Source organism: Octodon degus, unplaced genomic scaffold, assembly GCF_000260255.1.
Source record: "Octodon degus isolate 3935 unplaced genomic scaffold, OctDeg1.0 scaffold00007, whole genome shotgun sequence".
Taxonomy (NCBI): domain Eukaryota; kingdom Metazoa; phylum Chordata; class Mammalia; order Rodentia; family Octodontidae; genus Octodon; species Octodon degus.
In genome coordinates, this window is record NW_004524583.1 from 1,653,638 (window position 1) to 1,680,178 (window position 26,541).

General features: G+C 40.3%; 2 protein-coding genes across 3 annotated transcripts in view; one reads left to right on the top strand and one right to left on the bottom strand.

Moving 5' to 3' along the window:
* The window catches only part of Cd96 (CD96 molecule), a 105,952-nt gene that overhangs the window by 40,830 nt on the left and 38,581 nt on the right, over positions 1-26,541 (bottom strand). For both annotated transcript variants that reach the window (XM_023701899.1, XM_004624882.2), the window contains exons 5-8: positions 26,411-26,466; positions 17,208-17,298; positions 14,128-14,316; positions 7,764-7,856 (exon numbers count right to left, since the gene is read on the bottom strand). In XM_023701899.1, the coding sequence (XP_023557667.1) occupies positions 7,764-7,856; positions 14,128-14,316; positions 17,208-17,298; positions 26,411-26,466 (429 nt within the window). The remainder of the gene's footprint in view (positions 1-7,763; positions 7,857-14,127; positions 14,317-17,207; positions 17,299-26,410; positions 26,467-26,541) is intronic.
* Zbed2 (zinc finger BED-type containing 2) lies at positions 18,893-20,235 on the top strand. The gene is given in 4 exon segments (XM_023700966.1): positions 18,893-18,898; positions 19,716-19,935; positions 19,938-20,183; positions 20,186-20,235. Coding segments are annotated over 4 exon segments (522 nt in total).

The following is a 26,541-nucleotide window of genomic DNA, read 5'->3' on the forward strand; positions in this document are numbered from 1 at the left end:
CTTGCCAGGGAAGCGCTTATTCCACTGAGCCATCTCCCCAGGCCCAAGGAGTTACTTTTAATTCTGTATTTTAGTGGACAGTGTAAAACAGAGTTCTCAAGTAGAATTTCTTGTACCTTCATTACAAATTGCATCTCAAATGTTAAGAACCATAGCAGAAGGCAAGATCAGCCTCATTTGAAAGCAAAGTTCCAAGTCACCTGAGAAAGATGGATGAAGTGGATTTTTTCAGCTCTGGCCCATAGTCAACTCCAGCTTATTACAATGGGAGTCAGATGGGTGAGGAATTTTGAAGAACATAATTAGATTCTTCTTACTCTTATACATCTGGCCTCCCCTTAGGGCAGAAGAAAAATAATCTATCTGCTGTTTTTTTCCTCTTCCTGTAATTAGGACAGGGTCTACAGAGTCTTCAGGGTCTCACTACATAGATTGGATTTGTACTGATTCTCCTGTTGTTAGTCTCCCAAGAGCCCAAGAGCTGGGATTACAGGCATGCACCACCATGCCCAGTCTCAATCACTGTCTCAGCGTGCCCTGGGGGCGGGGCCGGCAAGGCATGCCGGGGCCTGGCTGCTATGCTCTACCTAAAGAGGCACTTTAGTCCGCTGAGCTCTGAGGCCGGCCCTTACCTGCTGGTTTTGTACCAAATGAAGTGTGGTTTCAGGAGAAATGCTCAAAAGTCTTGGGCTCTGTGCTTTGGGGTTCTTGCAAAAGGGATTGATGTTTGAATGGCAGAGAAGAGGCTATGTTAAGAGTCAATGGATGGCTAAACCTGATAGGCATGTACTGCTGGGAAAGAGGAGCACTTTTGAAAAGCAGAAGACAAAGATGCATATTTTCTCAGATAGAATAGGATTCCATGAAGAGTCTTGCCCATGTTTATCAATAAAATTTTGAAAAAAAAAAAAAAAAAGAGTCTTGCCCAACATGAGCACCTACATGGACAAGGAATTCCAGGAAGGAGCTACAGGTAGAAGCAGGAATTCATACATTGCAGAGGGATAAGAAAAAGGCTGGAGGAGGGGGGGAGGCCTGAATCAAGAAGATGCACATGCATCTTAGGCGGCCACCAGGACAGCAAGAGATTTCTGAGAAGTGTCTCACAGTGCTTATGAAGTGAAGATGGCCATGTTTGTTCTTTTCATTCAAGGTCACCAAGTCAGATTACAGCTAGCCTGTCAAGGTTGGTATTTTGCCATTTATCTCTCCCCACTTCTCTCTCCTCCCCTGCCTCTAAAAAGGTAAACTAGCACCAAAGTGCAGGAGACGTTGGAGCTAGGCCAGGGAATCACAAAGCTGTCACCTCATCTCTTCCCCACCTTGCGCAGATGTAAAAGACACAGCAGGTCACATGGGCACCTTCAGAAGCTAAGGTAGACCCGTGCTGGGAGGTGTAACACGAACTAAGTTCTGGACTGAATTAACTTTTTCGATTAACATTTGACAGGGCTTTTAAATTATTGACCTAAGACTGTTCTTGTGTGTGAAATGAACCACATTACATTTATTATATGAAAAATCACTCAAAAAGCCAAGTAATTTGTCTGAAACTTCTTTCAGAGGCCAAGAAGAAATTATTCAATAGAGCTCACTTGAACGGGGGATAACAGACAAAAATAAAATTATGTTTTGTTACCTGATCCAGTTTATTTAAGCAGTCAATCAAATACAAAGATAAAAATGATTTGCAAGCTCAGTTCAAACGATCTTGCTAGTTATGCTCACCTAAAGCTTATGTAGAATTAAACCTGATAATTCAATTTGATCTCCAAATAGCAATATTTTATACTTGGCTTTCCACTTGACCATCTATCAGCATAGCGTAGACTTAGACTTATCTACCTTCTCTCCTTGAAAAAATGTGTAATTGCTCTCCATCCGTCCATTCAAAGCACAAAGAGGTTTAAAAATAGTGGTGATATTAACTGGAGAATTGCATTTGACAGAGCTTAGGCCATCAAACTACATCTGAGTGTATTAAAATCAGCTTCATCAATCCAGGTGGTCAAGAGGTATTAGCCATTGACCCTGCATACAGGAGCTGTGTGGTGTGAAGCCCTAATCTCAACAAAACAAAGACAATGTTCTTTCTTCGGAGGCTGACCGTGCAGGACACATGACTGCTCAATGGGAGGAGGAAAATGTATTCCCATATTACTGGCCTAAAAAGGGTTTATGGATTCCCTTGGAGGAAGATGGCAGGAAGCAAGATAGATATATGGTGTGTTTGTAGATACTCAGTAATTACTAAATAAAGTGAAAAATTGGTAATCTACCAGAAAAGGAGAAAACTGAAAAACAAACTCTCCAAGTAAACCAGTCAAGTGGACCATCATTAATTTAAGTGTAACAAAACCATGGAAAAAAATGAGACATCCTTTAAGAATCTGTGATGTGTGTTTTGGGTGAAAGATGACAAGACAGAAATAATGAGAAGAATTTCCTAGGACTCAAGAGAGATTTGGAGGTTTGTTTTGATTCTGTAGAATAGTGTCTGTAGTAAAAATCCATTATAATAGTGTTGATAGGGGAAATATAATGAGTGGAAGGGGTACTCTTTACTCTGATTTATTTGCAACTGAGGAAATGTTAGTTCTCTTGTCATAAAAGCTTCATTTCTCAAGTACTACTGGTTTAGAGAAGGGAAAGCCTATTATAGGCATAACTACCACATTTGACTTTCCACGGGAGCTATAGCAGCTTCAAACGATAAGGGATTCACTTACTGTCTGCAGACATTTGTGGAGCACCAGCCGTGTACTCTCATGGGCAGTAAGCCTCTGAGTCTGAAGTCTGCCTGGGTTCTGTGCGGGCTCTTCCACTGTCTGCATAACTCTTGGCATGTTGCTTACCCTCACTTGCCTCCAAAAAGGCTTATAAACTAGCACCAAAGTACAGGAGAGGTTGGAACTAGGCCAGGGAATCACAAAGCTGTCACCTCATCTCTTTCCTACCTTGCACAGGTATAAAAGACATAGCAGGTCATATCAGCACCTTCAGAAGCTAAGGTAGACCCGTGCTTGGAGGTGCGACAGGAACGAAGTTCTGGACTGAATTAACTTTTTCAATTAACATTTGACATCTGTTATGTAGGATTTGTATCATTACCTACCTATGTCATCATGTTTTTGGAAGGATGAAATGAGACAATACGTTTACTAGCTTAAAATAATTCCAAGCACATTAAGGTGTTTCTACAAATACTAATGTTAAATTGTTCAGCATAATAATACAGTCTTGGTTAAAGGTAAAAATTCTTAGGTAGTTACTAGCCAAAATCTGGAAGACACTTTTTTTTATGGTAGCATTCCAAAAACCTTATATTTATCGCCATATTAGACCGACAATCCTGGCACATCTTCCATGGCAGCACTCTGCATTTCTACCTGCCCACTCTATTTCAGGTTACCATCAATGTGAGTCATTTCAAATCAACATCACTCGGTCCTCTTGCTCCCGGTGCTTGCAGTTGTCACTTACCATACACATAGTTTCAATTTTCCTTTTCTCCACATGTTGAATAATCCACAGAGGCTGTCTGTTAATGTATAGATGACAGCCCAAATCTAGAGCTTATTAACTTAAGCTCACTGTCTCCTGGTTTCACCCACCTAGTCTGCTTTGCAGCCCGGTTCACAGCAACCCACTTGTGCTGTCTACACTTTTTCTCATGTCCTGCATTCATTTTGTCTTATGTCTTTTTAAAAAATGTATTTAGTACAGGGTCTACAGGGTCTTACTATGTAGATCAGACTCATAGTGAACTTCCTGTTTTCAGCCTCTCAAGTGTTGGGATTACAGGTCCATGCCACCACTCCCAGCATGGCCCAGGGGTAGGGCCATCATGGCTTGTGGTGCTGGGGATCAAACCTTGGGCCCTGTGCTCTGCCTAAGCAGGTGTTTTAATCTGCTGAGCTATCTGGCCGGCCCTTGTTTTATGCCTTTGAATACTCTCTGATTCCACTACCTTCCCCAGTGTTGTTCTTGTTGGTACTGGAGGGCTAGGGGTTGAACCCAGGACTTTGCGTATGTTAGGCAAGAACTCTCCCACTGAGCTACCCCCATCCTCTCTATTTTAACCTTTTCATACTCATTTATGTATTATAAAGTCAGAAACTATTTGACAACAACTGAGCTGCCCTAATGATGGTAACAAACAGGCATGGCATGACCAAGAAAGAAGTCAGTGTCACAAACAAATCACAAAATCTTGTCACTGCTCTCTCCTTCTAGGCTGGACCAGGATCCTGATCTACTGTTGAACTTTTGGTCTGCATCCTCCTGACATATTGACATTGAACAATATGTTTCCTAGGTTGAGTCCCCTCAGTTTATTTCTGACTTGATTGTTTGTAAATCACTAACTTGAGACATTCCCTGGAGAGCTACTTCCTTTACCATTTCCCATACTCTCATGTCTGACAAAGATCAGGTGTGTCTGCCTGGGGATTAGGCCAAGAGCTAGAATCAGATTGATCCTGGTGATTTGCTCCATGTCCATAGTAGAAAGTCCAGACTGTGAGAACCAGCTACATTATTGAAAAATGATTTTATATCAAAATCAGTGTCAACAGATCTAAGGGTAATGTGCAGATATAAAAATAGGAGGCAGAGCCCAAGGATCTGAGGCCTGGTGGACAGAGATATGTGAAGCAAGGCAAGAGTGATACAGGGCTGTAAGCTCTATGCAGTAGGGTTCCTATATGTCTTGTTCATCATTGTACCGTCAGCAGCACCATAGGAACTTTTGCAGACAATCAGTATTCACTTGTCCAATGAATGTCTTGGATGATTGCTATAATCAGGGTGATCTTTCTTTGGCTTATTGTCTTGGACAACATAGCTAGTAGACACTTGATAGCCAGTGAATTATAAGGTATAGGGCTTCCTCCTGGGGCAACAATATCTCCTGAGTTAGGCAAAGACTGCCCTTCCCTAAATTTGTCCCTAACTGTTCTGTGTGGGCCTGGCTCAGGCTGCTTATCTTGTCAGTCTCCTTTAGCAGTGCTGAGACTGCAGCTGGGACCCAGAAACACTGACTGGCTGTGGTCGAATTCAGTGAGGCTTCCCTGGGTAGTTATCATTGCTTTTTTTATTTAATGATTTTATTGAGAAACAAATATCAATGAGACAGTTTCACAACTGATTACTAGCACATTTTCAATAATTAATACATTGCATATTGTTGTCCTAGTGGTTATTCATAGTACAAGATGCAGACATGATATCCTCCCCAAATACTGTTAGTACATATCTATCTTTTCATTGAATTAAGAGAAAGTAGCTGTATATCCATCCTATTTTGTATATACATACATATATATATATTTCACTACAAAATGGTCCTTCATTTATATCCCCCTTTTGTGTTTAGTTTTGTCAGAGATGGGTATTGCATTACCATTTAAATATTGTAGGTGCTTGAAGTCAGCAAAATAGTCCAATATTGTCCAGTAGTCCATAATCATAGTGGGTTATACATAGGACTGGCAATGTCAGAAGTTGTTGACTTGAGCCTTTTACAGCTCAGCATATTAATATGGCTTTACTTTTTATACCTCATTTTTATATTTTTCTGCTGGATGGTTAATCCCAAGATAAAGTAAGACCTATATAACAAGAAATGTAACTTTTGCATCTGACAAGGGCAATCAAATCCCCTCAGTTGCCATCTTAGTGTGATCTGGGGGTGGGGCCGGCCCGGCACATCTGAGTATCTAACCCCTGCCACTGTGCTCTGCCAAAGCAGACACTTTGGTCTGCTGAGCTATCTGGCCATCCCTAAGAGCATTTTTTTTTTTTTTTTTTTTTTTTTTTTTGTACCGGGGACTGCACTCTGTACCCAGCACTTGCCAGGCAGGAGCTTATTCTACTGAGCTATCTCCCCAGCCCCCACTGTGTTTTTAAAGTGTTTGGAATGATGGGAAAAAAATGCTACCTACTGTGGTGAGAGTTACATCTAGAGTCAGAAGATTTCAGTGTGAATATTGACTCTGTCATGCACTAGGGTGAAAATACAATCTCTCATTGTCTTAGTGTCCTCATTTAGAAAATGAGAATGAATGGTTACTCAGTGTACTGTTCATAAAAAGATTAAATAACATGTGCAAACAGTTCAAGTGACATAGCTATACCTTTAGCTTATCCACAGACTCTTTAGTGTTCTCCCCTTCAAAAGGCAGAGCCCAAGTCTCCTTTTAATGTACGGTGGGCCTCATGATTTGCTTCTAAGGGACAAAATGAGGCAGAAGCGATAGTGTGCAGAGTGGGAAATTGTCATATAAAAAGGTGTCATGGCTTCCATCATAATCCCGCTGAATTATTTGGCCGCAGGGGAGCCAGTTGTCATACTGGACACAGTCCTATCAAGAGACCTGCGTGGTGAGGAAGAAAGACCTCCTGCCAGCATGCTTGAGCTCAGGAAGCACATTCGGAAGCCCCAGCCATCGGGTTGACTTCATGTCATGAAAAAACCTGAGTTCCTAAGTTACTCCTAGATTCCTGAACTCCAGATACCCTGTGTGACATATTTTATAAGTAAGTTTTGAGGTAGTTTTTCATGAAGCCGCGAACAACTAACACAATGCACACTGTAGAGATTTAAAGCATTATTACTGAAGATGCTAATATTTGCTGAATGCCATAATGCCATAATGAGCTACAATTTATTACTGATTGATGAACCGAAGAAAATAAAGAAGCAAGAAGAAGAAGGAAAAGAACAAGAGGAGGAAGAGAAGGAGGAGGAAGGAAAGAGAGGGGAAGAAAACTAGACACCACGAAGAACGATGAAACATTAGATCAAGGTGAAGGTTTTGTTGAGTGATTGCAGGCGCCTCTCATTTGCCATCTGCTTCCTTTTCTGAGTGCTATCTGCTTGTGACAGTGACTGCAGGCTATATGCCAGAAGCTGCTGGCTAGAGGGACTGTTCATTCCTACAGGCTGCTTTTTAAAATTCCATCTTCAGTTCTCATTTTCAGACAAAACTGATAGCTTTAATTATATAAGAAATGAAAGTCATGCATCTCCTCTACAAAAAATGTGAGTTTTTTTTTTTTTTTTAAAGAGAAAGTCACCCTGCTTTTGTGTTAAACACAAAGGTCATCGACATGGGAATTCGTGATTTCTTTGCCACAATGCCAATCTGAAAAACAGTGTCATTCCTTTACGGACAACTGGCAACACTGATCCGATGTCCTCCACTATTCCTTTTTTTTTTTCTGAGGGATCAAACTCAGGACCTTGCACTTGCCAGGCAGGTGTTTATGCTGACAAGCCGTCTCCCCATGTCCTCCACTATTGATGATATCACAGATGAAAGGGCTAAACTTATAGTCCTCAACAGTCAGCTTGGTAGATTAATTTGAACCCAAATAAATTTAAATGTGAAGCAATCTAACTATCTCTGACCTGCAGGATGGCATTTTGTGACCCAGATTTTCAAGCTCCCCACTGACATCATAGTTACAGCAGAGGGCTCCCAATGTATTATCCCATTTAAAATACGACCTAACTTAGTTAATAATAAATACCGAGTTTAGGTTCATCTCTAAATAGTGATCTTCTCCAAGTTTCTCTAGGCTTCAAGTGAAGGACTTCAGAAATTGCATCAAATCTTTGAGGCCATGAAAACGATATGTAATTAATTTATCCAAAATTTCATAGTGAGCTGGCTGAAGTTTTTTCTTTTTCTTTAACCTTCTGTTAGGTGAAAGGATTAATAATTTATGGAGGAAAAAGCATGTGAAAATATTCTTACTTGTAGGAGATGCGCTGTTGGCTGGAGAAGGTTGGGTGCCCAAGGTAGATTCTGTAACACTGAGAGGAGACCCTGTTGGGAGATTCACAGAGCCTGAAAGGGAAGCCAAGAGACAGGAGAAGTTAGACAGCTAGGATGCAGGTCCTGAACTGATGATTTAAAGTGAACTAAAAGGCCTTAGTTAACATACCAAAAGGGAAGGTTAAGGGCCCTAGGAAATGGGAGAGACAAACAACAGGTCCTTAATAAAACAGTGAGATCTTAGAGGAAGCGAAATGCAAATGGGACAGCATGCTTTCCAGACAGCAAAGGCTGAACTGTAACCAAAAGCAACCCTGCTTTCTGTATCCTACACTTCTATCAAGAACTGTGTAAAAAGTCAGGGCATCTAAACATCTTTGGTGTCTGCCTTATGGAACACCCCTCTTCTAAGAACAGAGAGCTTTTTAAATTTTTTTCCTAATAAGCATGCATTTGGTCATTCCCACTGCTTGCTGTTCACAATTTTGTGGACTTCAGTCTTCCTTGCTCCAGAACAAGCACCTGAGAGCTAGACAGATCCAGTTATAACAGGACCAAACAGACACTTACAACGAACCAAATATTGAAGCAGGAAGATAGTACTGACATAGTTTCTAAAAATATTTTACTTTAGTTTATCCATTACCTAATGAATAAATATTGAGGGGCTGCTATGGTCAAGGTGATGAGATTTAATGGTGAAGAAGGAGAGCATGCAGCTATCTTTGAAGAGTAAATATTCAACAAAGAATTCAGGGAGGCACTGCCTACAAGGTGACACAGGACTGCGACATGGCGCAACCAGCAAGATCCAGGTTTCTGCAAATATTTCCTAAAGAAAGTGGCATTTAATTCAAGATGTGGGGAAGCTTATGGTAGCAGTTGATGTTTGAAATACTCAGAAAATAACCACATGGTTTACAAAATCCATAAACTTAAACAATTTTAGTAAGAATAGAAAAATAATTCAGCTGCCTAATTAGATGTAATATCAGTAAATTTAAGATCCATAGTATTACTATGAGTTTTCTAACATTTATGGCTACAATTTGTGTGTGTACATGTGTGTATGTGTGTGTGTGTGTGTGTGTGTGTGTGGAAATAGAGATTAGGTTGTGTTCTTTTGCTTATTTATGTTTTGCATTCATTTCAATTATTTCAACTTCCATTTTTGTCCTTTAAAGTAGATATATTGAGGAATAAAACAATTTACAAATGCCATAAGGATCTACTTACCTCAGGAACCCATGTATTAAATGTGGTGAGTTGATTTTTGAGGTAGGAAAATGTTATAGTTTTTTCTTGATAGAATGTCATTGGACGTAAGTGTCAAACTATATGACCTATGTCACTTACATATTTAGCTACAAATTAAATCGATAGTTTTTTTCTGCAATTTACTTTAAGGGACAAATATATGCAATTTAATTGCCTCTTGATAGCACATAGCACCAGTAGAAAAGATCTGTTCTGTTGATCTAGATACCTGTGTGTCTTCTGCTTGTCATTGGTAGTATAGCCATCGCTGCTGGCTATAGGCAGTGCTCACAGCTGGCTATGATGGAAATGTTTCCATGCTATCTACCTCTGAGGGGAGGGAGAAGAGTTGTGCATATCAGCTAGACAAAATGACCATATTCTTCTTCTCTGTCATTCATAAATTAAATATCTTCAGCAGAATTTATAATGTGGCTTCCTACTGCAGTACCAACTTTTTTTTTTTAGGTACCGGAATTGAGTTTAGGACCCTGCACTTGCCAGGCAGGTGCTTATTCTATTGAGCTATCTCCCCCGCCCATGCACACCAACTTTGATACTGAGTATCATTTCTGTTCTCACTTTCTAACCAATAGTCTATATTTCAACATAGTTTTTCAAACACAATACCTTTCTTGGTCTTTGTTCCTGCTGTTTCCTAATATTTTCTTGTTCTTGAGTTTCCTAGAATACAACTTCTTATGAGAAAAACTGTATTTTTAAAATAGATTTTCCTTTTTTTGTGTTTTTTAGGGAAGAGTCTACTGGGTGTTCACGGTTGCACTACTAGATCAGACTTGTATTATCTGCCTGTTTACAGCCTCCCAAGTGCTGGGATTATAGGCCCGTGCCACCATGTCCAGTCTCAATTGCCATCTCAGCGCTCCCTGGGGTGAGCTGGCACCGTAGGCCTGGGGATCGAACCCTGGCCCCTACACCTGCTTTCAGGCTCTTTAAGCCACTGAGCTATTTGGCCAGCCCATCGATTTTTATTAGTACCTATTATTTTTAAAATATTGTGTTTCAACATTGTGTTTTAATATGTGCATAAAACATATTTTAATCATATTTACTCCCTAGCTATGTTCATATTCCTCAGTGTTTACTCTTTATTACTCAATTTCATCATCTGTGCCTTTAAAGAGAAGACATTTATTTTATTCTTCACTGTAATTATGGATCCTAGCCAATGAAGATGACAGGAAGCATTCATACTGATTAATACCATAATAAAAAGACCAGCTCTTAGTGCATATAGTACTGCTGGTACATTAAAGCATCATCTTCTAAACTAGTATCTTAGCAAGATGGAGCATGGGCCTTGGCAGTGAATGCTTAGATGTTTTTCTCTATGGGTTGATTAGAACAGAGTAAGCGGGGATGCAATCAAATCCTGCCCAATGCTCATGTTTGTAAGTAGATTTTTATTGCAACACAGGTGTGTCCATTTGTTTAGATGTTGTTTGCAGCTGCTGTGACACTGAGTGATGTGATAGAAACTATGTAGTAAGCAAAACCTGAGATATCTATTACCTGGCCCTTTGAAGAAAGAGGTTTGTTAACTTCTGGAATGCAAGATGTTGATAAATTATGCTTAATCCCAGAGTTTTATTTATTTTTCATTGGGAAAGGTATATTTTTCATCAAAACATGTTTGTTTTAGGATACCATTCCCATATATTTCATTACCAAATGTCTTAGAAAGCTATCATAAGATTTGCATTCTGAGAACATTTTGACCTGTGATAAACATAATATATAACTTTCATCCTGAAACTTAAGGCAAAACAAACAAAGCAGCACTAGGACTGGTTTCAGATTGGACTTTAAAGCACAAACTATGCTTGTTCAAAGCAGAACTCAGAGGATGAGAGAGGGAGTGATTCGGGCCCAGCAGGGAAAAGGAATTTCCCCAGTCTCCAAAGCAGAATTCAGCAGAGCCCTGTCATCTAGTTTTCAGGTCACCGCATTCATCATGGCTGTTGCAAGAGGTTGTGCTGATTTTCTAAAGCAACTTCACTGATTTTCAGGAGCCTCACTCTGAAAGAGGCTGGGCCCCATCTGCATCAGAGCCACTGCAGGGATGCCCACAGCCGTGGGTCTGAGCTCCAGGAGCAGCGGGTTCAATGCTGGGGCTTCCTTAGAGCAAGTGCTCACCTTATCTGCCCCACCTAGAAGTGAACCAAACCCCAGGGCTTGCTAGAGCCTTTCATCTCTAAATGTGTTCCATCTACCAGGAAATCATTTTTTTTTAGGGTCTTGTTAGAAATGTAACATCTCAGGACTATATTTCCTGAATCCTAATCTGCATTTTAACAAGATCCCTGGGTGATTTCTATGCACATGAAGGTTCTCTATTTTTTTTTATGGAGTTTTTTTTTTTCTTTATTGAGAAACTTAAGATTTGGGTACATCAAATAAAACCAATTTCTGGGGAAAAAAATCAAAACCCACAATAGAAAAAAAAAGTCTGGGCCATAGCAGAACCCAGAGAATATACTTTAATGGGAAAGAAATCAGTGGTAAAGTCATATTTGTAGGCCGTGCATAGAAGAAAGTAGAATGGCAGGCTGAATTAAAATGGAAATTTGAGCAGCTGAAACAGGAGAGAATTAGTCGATACCAGGGAGTGAACCTCTACGTTAAGAACTTGGATGACACCATTGATGATGAGAAATTAAGAAAAGAATTTTCTCCATTTGGGTCAATCACCAGTGCTAAGGTAATGCTGGAGGATGGAAGAAGCAAAGGATTTGGTTTTGTCTGTTTCTCATCTCCTGAGGAGGCAACCAAAGGTTCTCTATTGATATTCTCGGGAACCCCAGGATTGGTGACAGGTACCAGGCTAGGTGAACTGCAGAAAGTCATGAAGTAAGAAATATTTGCCGGACATTTCCATCTCAATACTCAGAGGTCCTAACATCTCACTATGGAGATACTCCTTTTTATTCCTCTCTCTATGCCCCCAATTATACACTCACAATTTACACACACACACACACACACACACACACACACACACACACACACACACACACACAGAGTCACACCCTCTACTTGCCAGCCCTGGACTATCTCTATCCCAAAGGTCTTTATTTCAACAGTTACAGTTGGAAAATCACTTAGTGAACACATTTCTGTCAAGGCTGATGACAGCTGGAGTGTTTGTCAACCCCTGGAGAAATTTACATTCAGTTATTCAGTTTCTGGAATAAAATAAAACAAATTATCTCCTCTCCACTTGAAATGAACAACAGCCTCAGAAACCCCAACGCTTCCAATATACCCACCAAATGGAAAGCAGCATTACACTTTTACACGTTCTGATAAGCTGCAGGGCAGGCTGCTTCGGGAAAGGACATCTTGTCTTGCTTCATCTTGTTTGCAGATACCATTGACTCCTGAGACTTTTGCAAGCTTTGGTGCTCATATAACTATGCTAAGCTTGCCAGTCATGCTCCTTTGGCCCCCACCCCTTTGAGTTCCGTGAGCCCCAGAGTCTCACTGAACAGAGACATCTCAACGTCCTAGGAGACTGTGCAGGTAAGGAAGAGACACCTCAGAGGGCCGTTCCTTGTCATCCTCTAGCATTGTGACCCTTTTCTGGGATAGAAAGGGAATAAAATTCTTTTTCTTCTCTCTCTTTCTCAGTAAATCCTTTCCTCCTTGTAATGTTCAATTCCTCTCCTCCTGCACTGAGATGTCATTTTTCTTGCTTTTCATTTCCATATCTTATTAACAATAGCTTGCTGAGGCAATGTGTATTGCATGCAGCAAGCACCAGAAGTGTATTCCAGAGTTCATCAAGCACCCGGCAGTACCACCACACCTCACAGCATGTTTAGAAGTAAGTGTTTAAAGAACGTGTAGCACAGGGAAACAGGATACCTCCATGACACTCTTTTTACAGAGCCTGTACGACATATTCTAACTTATTCACAATGATTTATGTCAGATAAGACCAGAATGTGAGCTATAACTTTGGGAAATGGAAATCTTCAAGATTTATTGTGTTTAATATTTGATCATGAAAGCTAAAAGCTCATTGACAATTTATAACTCACCACCTGCTCAGAACCTAAAATTATGCCAAATCAAGGACTGTCTTATAAAGTTGAAATTATATGTGCTTTGGGGTATTGGAGTTAGTATTCTTCCTTATTACTTTAAAAGTGTTAATTATTTTTTTATCTTGAAATTAAGCATAATTTTAACAACAGAAAATATTGTTTTTCAGGCATGAAAGTATGATTCTCTCTTAGAATTCATAGATTCTCTCAAAACTACTGGCAAATTGATGTGAGAAAACGTTAACTTCAAGACTACAACCTGCCTCATGTATAGCCTTCTAGGAAAGAGGTATTTTTATTCCTGAGGGAATTAGGTGATGTTAAGTGACGTGATTTTAGTGCAAATCCATCACAGTTTTGGAATGAATCACTCAAGTTGTTCCTCCATCCCCAGAAACACACAGGTAGAGCTCCAGGGGTGATGTCACTGTCCCAACATCAAAATGACACCTGCTTCTGAGCAGTGGGAATAGTTTTGAAACATACACACCCCTCTTCGTCCAAGGATCCCAGTAGCCAAGCATTGTATTTGTGAGAGAGCTTGGCAGGACCTAGGATGCAGATTGTGTTCCTGAAATACAGGAAAACTCCCTCATAAATTATTCTGTTTTTATGAGCATGTTGTTTACTACAATATGCTTGAAAGTAGGATAATGGTTAAGGACCTTAATAAGCCCATATAGAGAATTATAATAACGATTTACAAATCTTTTTAGCTTTACAACATTTCTATTAAATAGGCTCTTATGAGAGTCATCTTTGAGGACTTCCTTTTTATAGGCATATCTTCTGTCACTGCATGTGATCTCACCTTTTGTTTAGTAAAATTTGATCTGACTTAAGGTAGTAAACCTTCTGGCTTGCTAAATTTTGAATTACATAGACAGTGCTAAGTTTTTCTGAGATTAATTAACATAATGAATATTATATTCTTTCCAACGAGACATGCTCTGAAGTCTTGGCAGTTACGGGCGATCCTTGATAAGTAGTTGTGGACTTATAAATAGACAACTCACCCAAGGAAACAGTGATCTTTTCTGATGAGGTATTCCATGCTTTATTTCCAGGGACTGGGAATGAGGCCATACACCAAACTGTGAGGTTGTTTGACTGGGCTGGTTTATTACTATGCATTTTTGTTAAAATGGATTTCAGTTCCAGAAATCCACTTTTGTTTTTCTTCTCTTCATTAGTGATTTGTAGCTCTATAAGACAGGTAAAAATTGTTAAGTTGTTACAATTTTCTCTATCACTTATCCAGTGCTGGTTTCTATTTTGTTTTGCTTTGCTTTGCTTTTTGAGCTGGGGTCTTGCTTGAGCTTGGCACTTCAAATGGTCTTCCCATCGCAGCCTCATCAATGGCTGGGACTACAGACTTATGCCACTTGTTCAGCTAATTTATGGTGACATAGTGTCTAAAGTAGTCAAGTTTCAGCTTTTGTGAAGTTTGCCTCAGCTTCGGGAGGGCTGGAGTTAACCTGAGCTGTTTATTAAAACTCCTTCATGGCATTCATTGATACATGATCCAGGGATTAAATGCATTGATTAATGATGTTACTTTAGGGGGCCGGGAGGATGGCTCAGTGGAATAAGCACTTCCCTGGCAGGCAAAAGGGCCTGAGTTCAATCCCCAGTTCCACCACCACCAACAAAAAAAGTTACTTTATCTGCTGCTGTGAGCAAAAAGGATTTGGGGAAAGACTGTCCCAGCTCACGAGCACTGTGTATTAATAATAGCGAAGTTGATGAGTTTTGGAGAGGCTTAGACCTGCGGAAGGCTCTGCAGCAGAGTTTGGTTTTATAACAGCAATTAGATGCATAAGCTTAAATACTGTATAGTTTCCTTACACGAGAAACTCAAATTTTATGTTTTTTTTAATTTATTTGAGAGAGAGAGAGAGAGAGAGAGAGAGAGAGAGAGAGAGAGAGAGAGAGTGTGTGTGGTGTGTGTGTGTGGCCAGCTCAGCCCACGAGGGGGCGGGGCTGGCTGGCATGTGGTGCTGGGGGATTGAACCGCGGTCCCTGATGCTTTGCTAAGCTTGTTCTAAGTAGGTGCTTTAGACCACTGAGCCATCTCTCCAGCCCCGAGAAACTCAAATTTTAAATAAAGAACAAATTGAAAGACAATACATAGTAGGGAAATGATCTTTCTCAAATAGAAAGACGCTTGGTGGCAACAATGAAGAGATGGGAGAGGGAGGAGAGAGAAGCAAAGGAGATGGAAAAGGAGTGAAGCTGCATCACATACATGGATCAACTTCACACATGGAATGCAACATTATGCACTGTAAAAATGCAGTAATAAAAATATGTTCATAAAAAGCATTATATCTAAGTGGCCAGTAAACTACAGAGTGATTTCAGTAAAGAATGTATTTGGGGCTGTGCATGGTGGTGCACACCTATAATTCCAGCACTTGGGAGGCTGAGGCAGGAGAATCACTGAGTTCGAAGCCCGCCTAAATTACATAGCAAGACCATCTCTAACAGCCAAGACTCTTTTTGGGGCTTCTCACTTCTGAGCTGTTTTGTGCACATGTTCCTAGTTCCTGGTCTGAGGAGAGTACAACTTTCTCTGGGCCCCCTTGATTTATGTTTAGCAGATAATCAATATTTTAGTGATCTTACTGCCTTGTATCCTTTTCCTGAAATAAATGATAGGTTTATAGGCATTTTTCATTTTGGATCCTGTTAGTTTTCTTCAGAATTGGATTCTCTTTAGCTGCTAGTGTTGGTACAACTACGAAACAGAATACATGGCACCAGGAAATTAATATATAACCATTTAGCACCATAGGTCAACTCTCTTGGGACTCTCCCAGCTTCCTTACAGTCCAAGTGCTTAGTGCTCTTACTTCAAAAGAGTAGAAGCTAAATGTGGTTGTGAGGTGTGGAATTCTGACCAAACAATTTGGCCTTCTTGGTAGTGAGAGTGAGGGGCACATTGTCTTTGTGCTTTCCTTATGCAGTGTTTATTTATTAGGAGGATATATTTATAATAACCTTTAATTATTCTCTTGTCAGGATTGCACTTTCTTATTCCTGTGGGTGAACTGTTTTGAAAGTGAGCTAAACACCACCAACAAACTATGCACCAAATAGTCAATATAATTTTTCACAACATAAGCTTTTCATCTTTCAATTAAAAATAATAATGTAGCAAGAGTTTTGTGACTTAGCTATTGCTGATAATATGTTGATCTTAAAGGAAAAATGACTAAGGAGAGGCCTGTTGTCCAGGCAAGGTTTGCTGTCACAGTTAACACCTAAGAAAAATAGGGCATTGTATGAGCTTCTCCAGTGTGTCTCTGTTCCAGGAATTTCTAATCCTCTTCATGCACAAGTTCCTTTCCAAGGAGGCAACTCCTCAATACTCCCTTCCTCTGGTGCAATACCCTTAAGCCCTGCCCTAGCTCTTCACACGAAAAAGTAGAAAGTATTCATGAACTGGCTTCAAGCAGTGGTGCCATCCAAATGAGACATATACTGAATTAAGAAATGCAAGTATCAACATTGAAAAATCAGGGAACTGATTAATAATTGTAAGTTGAATTCAATATTTTTGACTTCACATAAAATACCTGCTTTTCTTAACCCTTTACCAAAAGTTTTTGTTTGTTGCTTGATGAAGTCAACTGTGTTTTATTTTAAGAAGTGTTACTACCCATGCTCTTGGAGTAGTCAGATGAAATATCAGAAAACAATACTTAGTAGGTAAGATATCATTTTTCTTGCAATGTGAATAATTCTTAAATGCCAAGAACAACTTGGGTAATGTTGATTTTTAATCTCCCTCTCTTTCCCCCATTCCCTTTCCTTCCCTTTTCTTCCCTGTCCTCCCCTTCTTTTCCCTCCCCTCTCCTCTTCCCTTCTCTTTCATTTCCCTTCTCTCTTCTCTCTCTTCCCTTCCCCTCCATTCTCCCTCTGTCCTCTTCCCTCCCCTCCCCTTCTTCTCCTGCCTCCCCTCCACTCCCCTTCCCTCCTCCTCCCCTTCCCTCTGCTTCTCCTCTCTTCCTTTTCTCATTTTCCCCCACTTTTTCTTTTTCTTTTTTTTTTTTTTTTTGCCAAACCTATGTTCATTGATTTGTTTCCTTACCTTCTTTGTCACCCTGAAGAAACTGGCCATCAATAAACCATGAAATATTTGCTTTGGGAAATACCTTCTTTAGTGAGCAGGTAAATATACTCTAGGACAGAGAGAAAAAGGATTATTTTCAAATTTAGATGAAATCTGTGGCCTTCACATCTCCACCAACATAAACATGAGACAGATGGCAAGAAATTATTTTCTCTGTTTCTAACTGGAATAACAACAAAGGTTGTCTACTTTCAAGGTAGATTGTTCACAACTGTGTAATATACATGGGCTATTGCCTATAAATGTGTTAGAAATTTATAGTTACATTTCTCGGTCAGTTTAAGAATCTAGGACTACACTAATGTTATAAGTCAGGATTATGGGTAGTAGAAAAGCAAATCATAATTTTATGCAGGCAGAATAAGCTCACATTAAATGGAAACCAAAGAATAGAAGGAAGACCTATACCAGGTAGAGACCAGAGAAGGATACTGTTAGATTAAAAAGCTAAAAGGATCCACATATTATATTTGCTAAATATTATAACATGCTATCTGTAGCAACAGCCATGAAAATCATTTACTATAAAGATACCACTTTTTTTTTTTACTGTGTTAACTTGTAAACAATCTTCCTAACTTCTTCCATTTTTCTATCTTGATTCTAGAGGGATGATAGGACACACCTCATCATTGCTATTTGACACATGGGAAAAATCAAGGTGCAAAGGATTAAAAGATGAAAGGAAGTTGGCAATAATTAACGCTGCAGCTAGGAACTACATCCCCTCAGTTCCAGCCCAAGATATTTCCTGGTAAATACTGTACTGAAATAACAAAGAAATAAAAAAGCTGATGGCTATATTAGAAAAAGAGGCACCCTGGTTACAGGATTAGTTGTATTTTACTTCTGACACTGTTCATTCTTTGGCTGATAGGTTCTTCCACAGCCTGGTGAAAAGACCCAATAATACATATTAAATGCTTATTGTTTTATCTGATATTCCATAAAGTTATAATTTTATTGTAAATCACCTGTTTTCTTACCAAGGATGTGTATATTTTACCTATGCTTGGTTCTAGCTGGTAGTACTCAAATATTTTCCACAACTGATGAAGATGGTAGTCAATCAGTAAAGAAGAATTAACTGTATGTGATACTTGCTGTGATAATCTACCAACTTGTTCCCCCTGAGGAATTTGAAATTATAGAGCTGAGGAATGAAATTCAAGAGAACTAGTAGTGTTTTTCTGGTGAGGTTCTGCTAAGGTTCAGTTTACTATTTCTAGGAATATCATTATCAAAATCCCAAGGACACAGGGAAACTCTCTAAGGGCTTATCTGTTACATCCAACAGAGTAGGGAGCTCTCAGTATTTCCGCTCAGACATTTATTTTTCCATATACTGGGAACAGATGCAGAGGGCAGGAGTGTAGAAATTTAAAAAAATATGTGTTTTCCTTCCCAGAAAGCAAAAACTAGAATTTCCTAGTACACTTTTATTAAGCAAAGAAAGGAGAATATAGTTCATTTAATCCAATAAGATGCCAAAGATTGATTTCATGTCCAGTTGGTCAGGAAGAAATATAGAGACATACAAAATGAACAGTTAAAAAAGAAGTTTTGTAAATTGGTATTACAGCCATTGCCTGTAACCAGTCTCATGACTCATTTCTTTCACCTCAAGAACTAACCAAAAGCCGATGATGGTAATACCAGCAATAAGTGGAGGTTCCATCGTTTTGCAAAGACAAGTGGCTCACTGAAGAAATCTACTAGCAAGTTCTAAAGATAGTTGACAAGATGACTTTTATGAATTTTAGGGATTCAGATTTCCTGAAATGATGCAAATTTCACATACTCTAAACTATCTCCAGACTGTGCTCCAAAATTTGGCTTGGGGATATAGTCCTTGTTCTAAACTCTTCCCAATCTCTAAAATTTAATCCAATAAGATGCCAAAGATTGATTTCATGTCCAGTTGGTCAGGAAGGAATACAGAGACATACAAAATGAACAGTTAAAGAAGAAGTTTTGTAAAGTAGCTGGAGATTAAAGTAGTTCAACTTGAGGTCAAACACAAAATGTCAAACGTAATATGGTCTTGTGAGCAAGAGGAGCTGTTTTTACTTGGGAACTTTCACCAGGCTTAACTCAGCAAGAAATATAACATGTTAAATTGGAAAAAATATCAAGGATAGTAAATATGCATGAGTGTCCCTGTACATGCATATACATACATACACGTTCCTTGGCTGAAAAGGAAAAAATCTTTTACTTCTTCATTCTGCACTTGTTGCAAAAAGAAAAGTCATGTGATTGTTTTTTCCAACACATATTCTAAGTACATAGTAAGTGAAAACTAGCACACATAATTATGTAGTAAGGGCCAAAAAGCATTTGGACAGTTGTATAAGAGTATAGGAAAGATTATAGCAAAATCTCGGAATAATTTAGAAGACAGTTACATATTGTAGGCACAGCCTAAGGGCAGCATGGAAGAGGAGACAGCATAGATGAGAAGAGGAGGAAGAGGAGGGAAACAGGAGGCAGGTGAAAAGAGGCTTGGAAATGAAGGAGGAGGAGATCAGCGGGCCTGGAGAGCTGGCCGGCCAGTTTGTAAGTGTCATGCCCATCTCCGTGCCCCACAACAAGCGGACCTGGTTTTTTGATGCATGGGAATATTTCTGTCTGGCACCTGCTCATTCTGGGCACCACACCAACCAATATGCTACATGCTGCTTATGTGACAGGTGAGCCACAGCCCAGGGGTCAACGTGGGCACCCCTGCCCTCAGGGGTGACTTGGGCAGAGTTCTGGAGCAAGTGGATGCCCTGGCATCATGGGCAAGTCAGAAGGAAAAGGAGGTGCTGAGGAGGGAGAGAGTGGTGGAATGGTGAGAGATGGCTGTGGAGAGGAGGGAGCAAGTCCTGGAAGAGGAGGAAAGGGCCATCCTGAAGACAAAGTGGAAGTTGAGAGCTGAGAAGGCAGTATGCCCCACGAGAAGGATGGGTCTGCAGTGGGACATCCTTTCCATTTTGTTTAAATTGTGCTCACAGTGTCCATTCTGAAAACACCCACTTTAGCCCGTTCAAAAATAAAGCACAGTGATTGAATGATGATTTGTTCTTAGAAAAAAGTGCATCTTGTGAATCAATATCAGCAGGTTGAATTGAACAGGTGCTTATTTTTGGGCTTCCTAGTGTTTGCTGACCCATGGGCAAACTACAAAATATATTAATGAAAGATAAAGACTTTTTCCAAGATGGGCAGAACATGTCACATTGCTTAGTAAAAATAATAGTGTTTGTGCCTAGCTCTTGGCTTGGGGGATGTTTTCCTGTGGAACTGACCTCATGACTGATGTGACCCGTGTGATCAGCGACTCTCAGAGACCCCAGTGCTAGCAAAGCACAGCCTTCCTGGGTCGGAGTTGCTGGCACTGATACTGCTGATGATAGGAGGCCTGGATGTGGGTATATGGCCTGGTGTCGCCCTGTTGTGGAAAGACCAAGAGGCTTCGGCCTGAGCTCTCCGGACCCTGTGATGCAGCTTTTGCTCCCACTGTTGCAACATGGTATGCTTAGAATAAAGCTATTTCCGCAGGACAGCTTATCTGTGTCCTGGAAGTTTGTTCAACGATCTACCGTATAAGCCAATGAATTTGTAGCTGTCACAGTGTGATCATCAAGACTTTTCAACACTCATGGTTTAGACAGTAAGAATATAGAACATAGAAACTTGCTCGCAAGTGTTTAGTCTCAGTTCACGTTGTGCTCTGTTAATGGGGAGAAGGCAATGAGGAAGAGACACGAGAAAGTCAGAAAAGGAAGACCGAGAGCTAGGGGTCAGTAAGGAGGCCTTAACTAGGAATGGAAAAGAAAAACATAGACGAGCAGTGTGCCAGGTGGGAAGAGAAAGAGGAGCAGTGTGCTAGGAAAAGCTCACCATGAAAGAAGGAAAGATCAGGACTACATCTTCAGGAATTAACTAATTTTGTTTTGGGCCTACAAACCATCCTGCATTTGAAGAGGAGGTTTTGGATTTTATTTGTGCCTCCTGTGAAATGCTAACTGCATAACAATCCATCATTCCCTGATTTATTTTTTTATTTTATTTTTTAAAAATTTTTATTTATTTATTTATGTGTGTGTGTGTGTGTGTGTGTGTGTGTGGCCAGCTCAGCCCACCAGGGGGCGGGGCTGGCTGGCATGTGGTGCTGGGGGATTGAACCGTGGTCCCTGTGCTTTGCTAAGCTTGTTCTAAATAGGTGCTTTAGACCACTGAGCCATCTCACCAGCCCCATTCCCTGATTTAAAAAAATCTGTTTATTGCTAGAAGTTCAAAGATGCTTTAAAGAAAGGAAGTCTAATAGTTCAGAAGGAGAGAAAGATTTTCCTAGTAGGTAAGAATGTGCCTGAAGTAGAAGAAGCAAACTGGATAGTATTCTGGCCTTTGTGCAAGAGTAGACTCTCGTTTTGGAAGATTTCTGTAGGCCCTTTGCTTTTTGAAGTGAGTTGGGAGTGGAGTATAGGATAGGAGAGAGCTAAGGCACACCAGAAAGCATGAAGACGTCCCATTTTCTCCTCAACAACCAGGACTTCATGGGTACATTCTCCCCAGAGCTGATGAGACCTGGGTGTGAGCATGGCCTCTGGCCTTCTGCTCAGCTCATTCTAACTGCTTTAGATTTGCAAGGTGGCTTAGGAAGTAGAGCTGTGGTCCCAGTGAGATCTTTGTGGAACAAACGGCAATGCAAACACCAGATTTATGAAAAACACAGATCATTCTGCAGATCAATAGTGCTCTTCCCTGCACACCCTGGGAAACTGATTGCTGGTTCAGATGTCATTTCCCACGTGGTGGGTGTCCTTACAGGGTCATGGTGACCCTTGTAGCACCCTGTCCATCCAGGCGGAAATCCCAGGTGCTCTCCAGAGCAAACGATGGTGGTTAAGCCTCATCTACCTGAGCATTTGCTCATCACCACTTTGTGCCACAAAAGAAAGTTAAGATAAGGAGAAGCTGTCATAGCCAGTCTCCTAGAAACAATAACAAACCCAAACACATTTGGAATGGGATGCAAGAAAGTCAAGGAATCCACAAGGAAGGTTTGTAAAACCAAAACCAAGAAGACACAGAAAAGTGAATTTTGCATGAAAGTTACCACAGCTCTCCTGCCGAGGTGTGCTGCTGACCTGGGTTTTTGGAGTGGTGTCTCTTTTACACGATGTTGTCTATTGCAGATTCTCTTTATTTTTAGGGATCTTAACTTCAAACTATTTGAAGTTTCCATTGTTTCATGTTAGCTCAATTTCTTCAAGACTTTGCCCTAAATTTTGTGCAATTTAATAAAGGGAGTGACAAGGAAAAGATGGGGTAAAGTATAAAACACAAGCATGTGTAGCTTTGGAAAGCCTGAGCCATTGTACTAACTCTGGAGTTTCTATGCATATCTCTCATGGCATCTTATTCTTTATCAGTAGCTATGGACTGGGGCTGTCTGGCCCAGCATCTTTTACTCTGACACAAAAGTTGGCCGGACCAGGGGACTCCCTTCTCACCTGAGCTGCAGAGGCACAGTGTGTGCCATGTGGGAGCACTGCTGAACTCTTGCCCTCAGCAACAGGTAAGAACAATGATACCCCCAGGAGGGACATTTTTCTTGGATGTCCCTGATATATACAAATCGACAAGGCATCATTGTTAGAATTTTAGGTCAACTATTTTATAGGAAAACCAAATTGGTCATAAACTACAAGTTTAATAAAACTGAACCACAGGTCCCCACTGATGGAGTCCCCATCCCAGTCTAGAACCAAGAGCTGCTGAACAGGGAACACACAGCACAAGTGAGATGGCCATATACACGCTCACTTAGTTAATGCCTAGGGAATGAGAGGGTGGATGGGAAGCTACTGTTAATGACTGCGATGGTTGCCAGGTGGCAGGCACTTTGTATACATTTTCTCAACTGAGCCTTTCTTTACCTTCAAGTTAGAATCACTGCCCCCATTCATTGATAAGGAAGTGAAAGAACTCAGGTCCCCGGGGCCCAATGTAATAAGTCAAGAAGATTGGATGTCATGAGGTAGGAAGTTGACATATTCAAGCCCATTGTGGGCAACTTAGAGACTCAGAGAGACATTACCAGAGTCAAGGCTCTAAGTTCAATCCCCAGTATTGCAAAATTAATATAAACTAGTAATAATTAAAGCTAATCCTATCTAATTATAAAATCTATACCATTTTTTTCCAATATCTCACACTGTAGGGATCGGGAAGATGGCTCAGTGGAATAAGTGTTTCTCTGGCAAGTGCAAGGGCCTGAGTTCAATCCCTGGGTCTGCCAAAAAAATAAAATAAAACAAATCACACTGTCTCATAGAATCATTCACCTAACAGACTAATTAATGTATGTACAGTAGAAGGAATGGGGTAAAAGAGTCAGTGACAGATTACAAGTAGGGAAAGAATTTCTGAGGTCTGTTATGCGCCATGTGCTTTCGAACTCTGCATGGATTTGATTTTCCTAAGAATTCCATGAAGTATTCATTATTATCTCAGTTTTAGAGAGTAGCTAGCTGAAAGTGATGGAGGCTGCTTCCTTCCTGAGGGTCTCTTACTAGTAAGTAGCTTGAATTAGACTTTATGTTAGTGCTACCTGCCCCTTCAGGATGATGTCCTTTCATCAATCCATCATCCCTGGACGTGGGCCTGCTCACCATGCTTCCCTGACATGTCCTTCATTGCTATCTCAGCCAATTGTTGGAGACTTTTAGGCTCAATTTTTTTTACCTGTGAAATGAAAGATGCTCTACCTGTTTCAGAGGCTTACTGAGAGCACCAGAAGATGAAAGCATGTGAAGGGGCGGTGAAGAGCTAATAAGTCACTAAAAGTACAGCAGCTACTAGAAGAATATTGGAGTGAGGAGTTACTAATGTTTGGCAAGATCCAAAAATATCCCCGGACAAGCCATGCTGTCTAGCTGGTGCTATGGAGTTGGAGGAGATCATGGATGGCTTTTCTAGGAGTGAAGTCCTCTGGTTTTCCTAGTCAGCATCTGTGCAAGACCAAAGTGCCAGGTACCCCAAGCAAGACTTGGGTCCAGAAGGAGAGATTTTATGATGTCATTATACATAAGCCCAAGTATTTCTTTGTAGCAACTGTTTTCCTAAGGTCCAACTCATGATTCTTTATCTGGATTGCACTTATAGTACTTGTTTCATAGCAACTTTCCCCTCACTACGACAAAATGTTCACTGCCTACAAGTTAAAGAAGGACTTGCTTTTGCTAATAGTTTCAGCACATGGCTTTAAGGTCTAGATGAGATGGCAGAGGGGTAGGGTGGAGGAAAACAGACCCAGCCTAGGGCAGCCAAAAAGCAGAGAGAAGGGAGGTGCTGGGGAGGAAGAGTAGGAAGATAGAGCCTTCAGCTCATGGCCCTAGTGACCCACCTCCTCCATCCAGGCTTTGCTTCTTAACAGCACACTGAGCTTTAGATTCCACTGCTGAATACTGCCTAGTGTATCCATGAGCTAATTGCTTAACCCAAATCCCCACCTTGGAAGACATGAGCCTCTAAATCCTAACAACCTGTGTCTTAGTTACTTTTCTCTCATTGCTGAGACAAAATACCCAATGCCCAAAATTGAAGAAGGAAAGCTTTATTTAGCTTACAGTTTGTGGCAGTTTCAGTGCATACTCAGCTGGCTCCAAGGCAGGTTGGTACGGATGGGGCAACAGTTCAAGGCAGTGGAAAACAGTGAAAGCAATAACGGCAAAATGGGAGGAGCAGCAGGAAGCAAGCCTCTTTCCTTTCCTTATATTGTGTGCAGTCTACCTGCCCCAGGGTGGGTGTAGCACTCACATCTACAGTCCAGCATTGGACCATGAATCAGTCACAAATTCTAGAAGCCCACCCTATGATTACACGAGGCCTTTTTTTTTTGGGGGGGGGACAGCTAGACACAACCCATAACAACCTGTAAATGGCACTAAGAATGTATAAGAGATCTTTTAAGAAAAAAAGACACCTAGGCAAAGCTATACCATTAGATTATTTGTTTTATTTAATTGTTGAAATAAAGTCTACTAAAAAAGTAGAAATGAATTGGAGCAGAGCAAAAATGTTTATAGAGCCAGAGCAATAGTAGTTAGGCAAGAGACTACTACATGCACTTGGCAGAAGACTCAGATGACTGGAGAAGGCAGTCATCCAAAACCATCTGAAGAGTCTGAGTCATGATTCATATACAGTTGTCAAATCAAATGACTGATATTTATCAGGAGCAGAGAACGTATCATTTAATTTTTTTGAGTAGGGGAAGAAACTAGAATAAGAGTATAATTTTTTGTTATCCCGTGTGAAAGGAAACTTTAGAAAATTAATGAGAATAGTTATTTTACCCAGGGTTCTGAAAATCTGGAGTGAAGTCATAAGGCTGCCTGAAAGCTAATTAACAGAGTAATCAAAATGAGAAAAACAATGATGTTTATTGAAAATATATGGCACATACTACATTAAGAACTTTTTACATTAATTTTTATTCTTCAAACAAAGATGTATAGATACTATTATTGCTACTTCATATATTTGGAGAATCTGAGGGCAAAGATTTGATAAAATGTGCTCAAGATTTCAGCCAACAAGAGTAGGAGCTAGGATGAGAGTCCAGATCCCAGTAGCTAGAGGCTCAGAACTACCCAGAAGCAGAGGGTGCTGGTTTACTTTTAATTTTCTCCTGCTTTCCCTCTTGCTGCCAAAGAAATCAGCAGAGTTCTAAGGAAGTACAGCTGGGCACATTTTTTCTTGTCACTTTGAAATAAAAATAATAGGAAAGCTGGTGCAAGAAATGGATTGCAACAAATTAAATGTCAGCCGAACAAAATCCTCATTCTTACACCAGGATTCAAGCTGCTTTCTGTCCTACTTTTCTCTCAATTTTTTATTAAGAAGAAGTTTAAACAATTGAGTTTATTTTTGTAGGAAATTTAAGAACTACAGATGCAGATCACACCTTCTGAGAGTCCTAAGTCAAAGTAAGGGTTCCAATTTGGATTACAGAGCCAACTCAGTCTCTTTTCATCTCCATCGGCAATTAATTGACCAAGGACTAAAGAGTAAGATCCTTTTCAAGAATATTCTTTGCAAGTCTACAAGCTGACACACCTTGACACATAATACTGCAAAGTTTCAAAGGGTTTGCTGTGACTCACCTTTCCCAAGACATCCGTGGTTTTGTTTTCTGTAATCATGGGGGTTTCTGGCTTAGCTTAAAGACAAAAAAAAAAGTTAGTGGCACTGAATGTAGTTCTAATTAGGTGTGTGTGTGTGTGTGTGTGTGTGT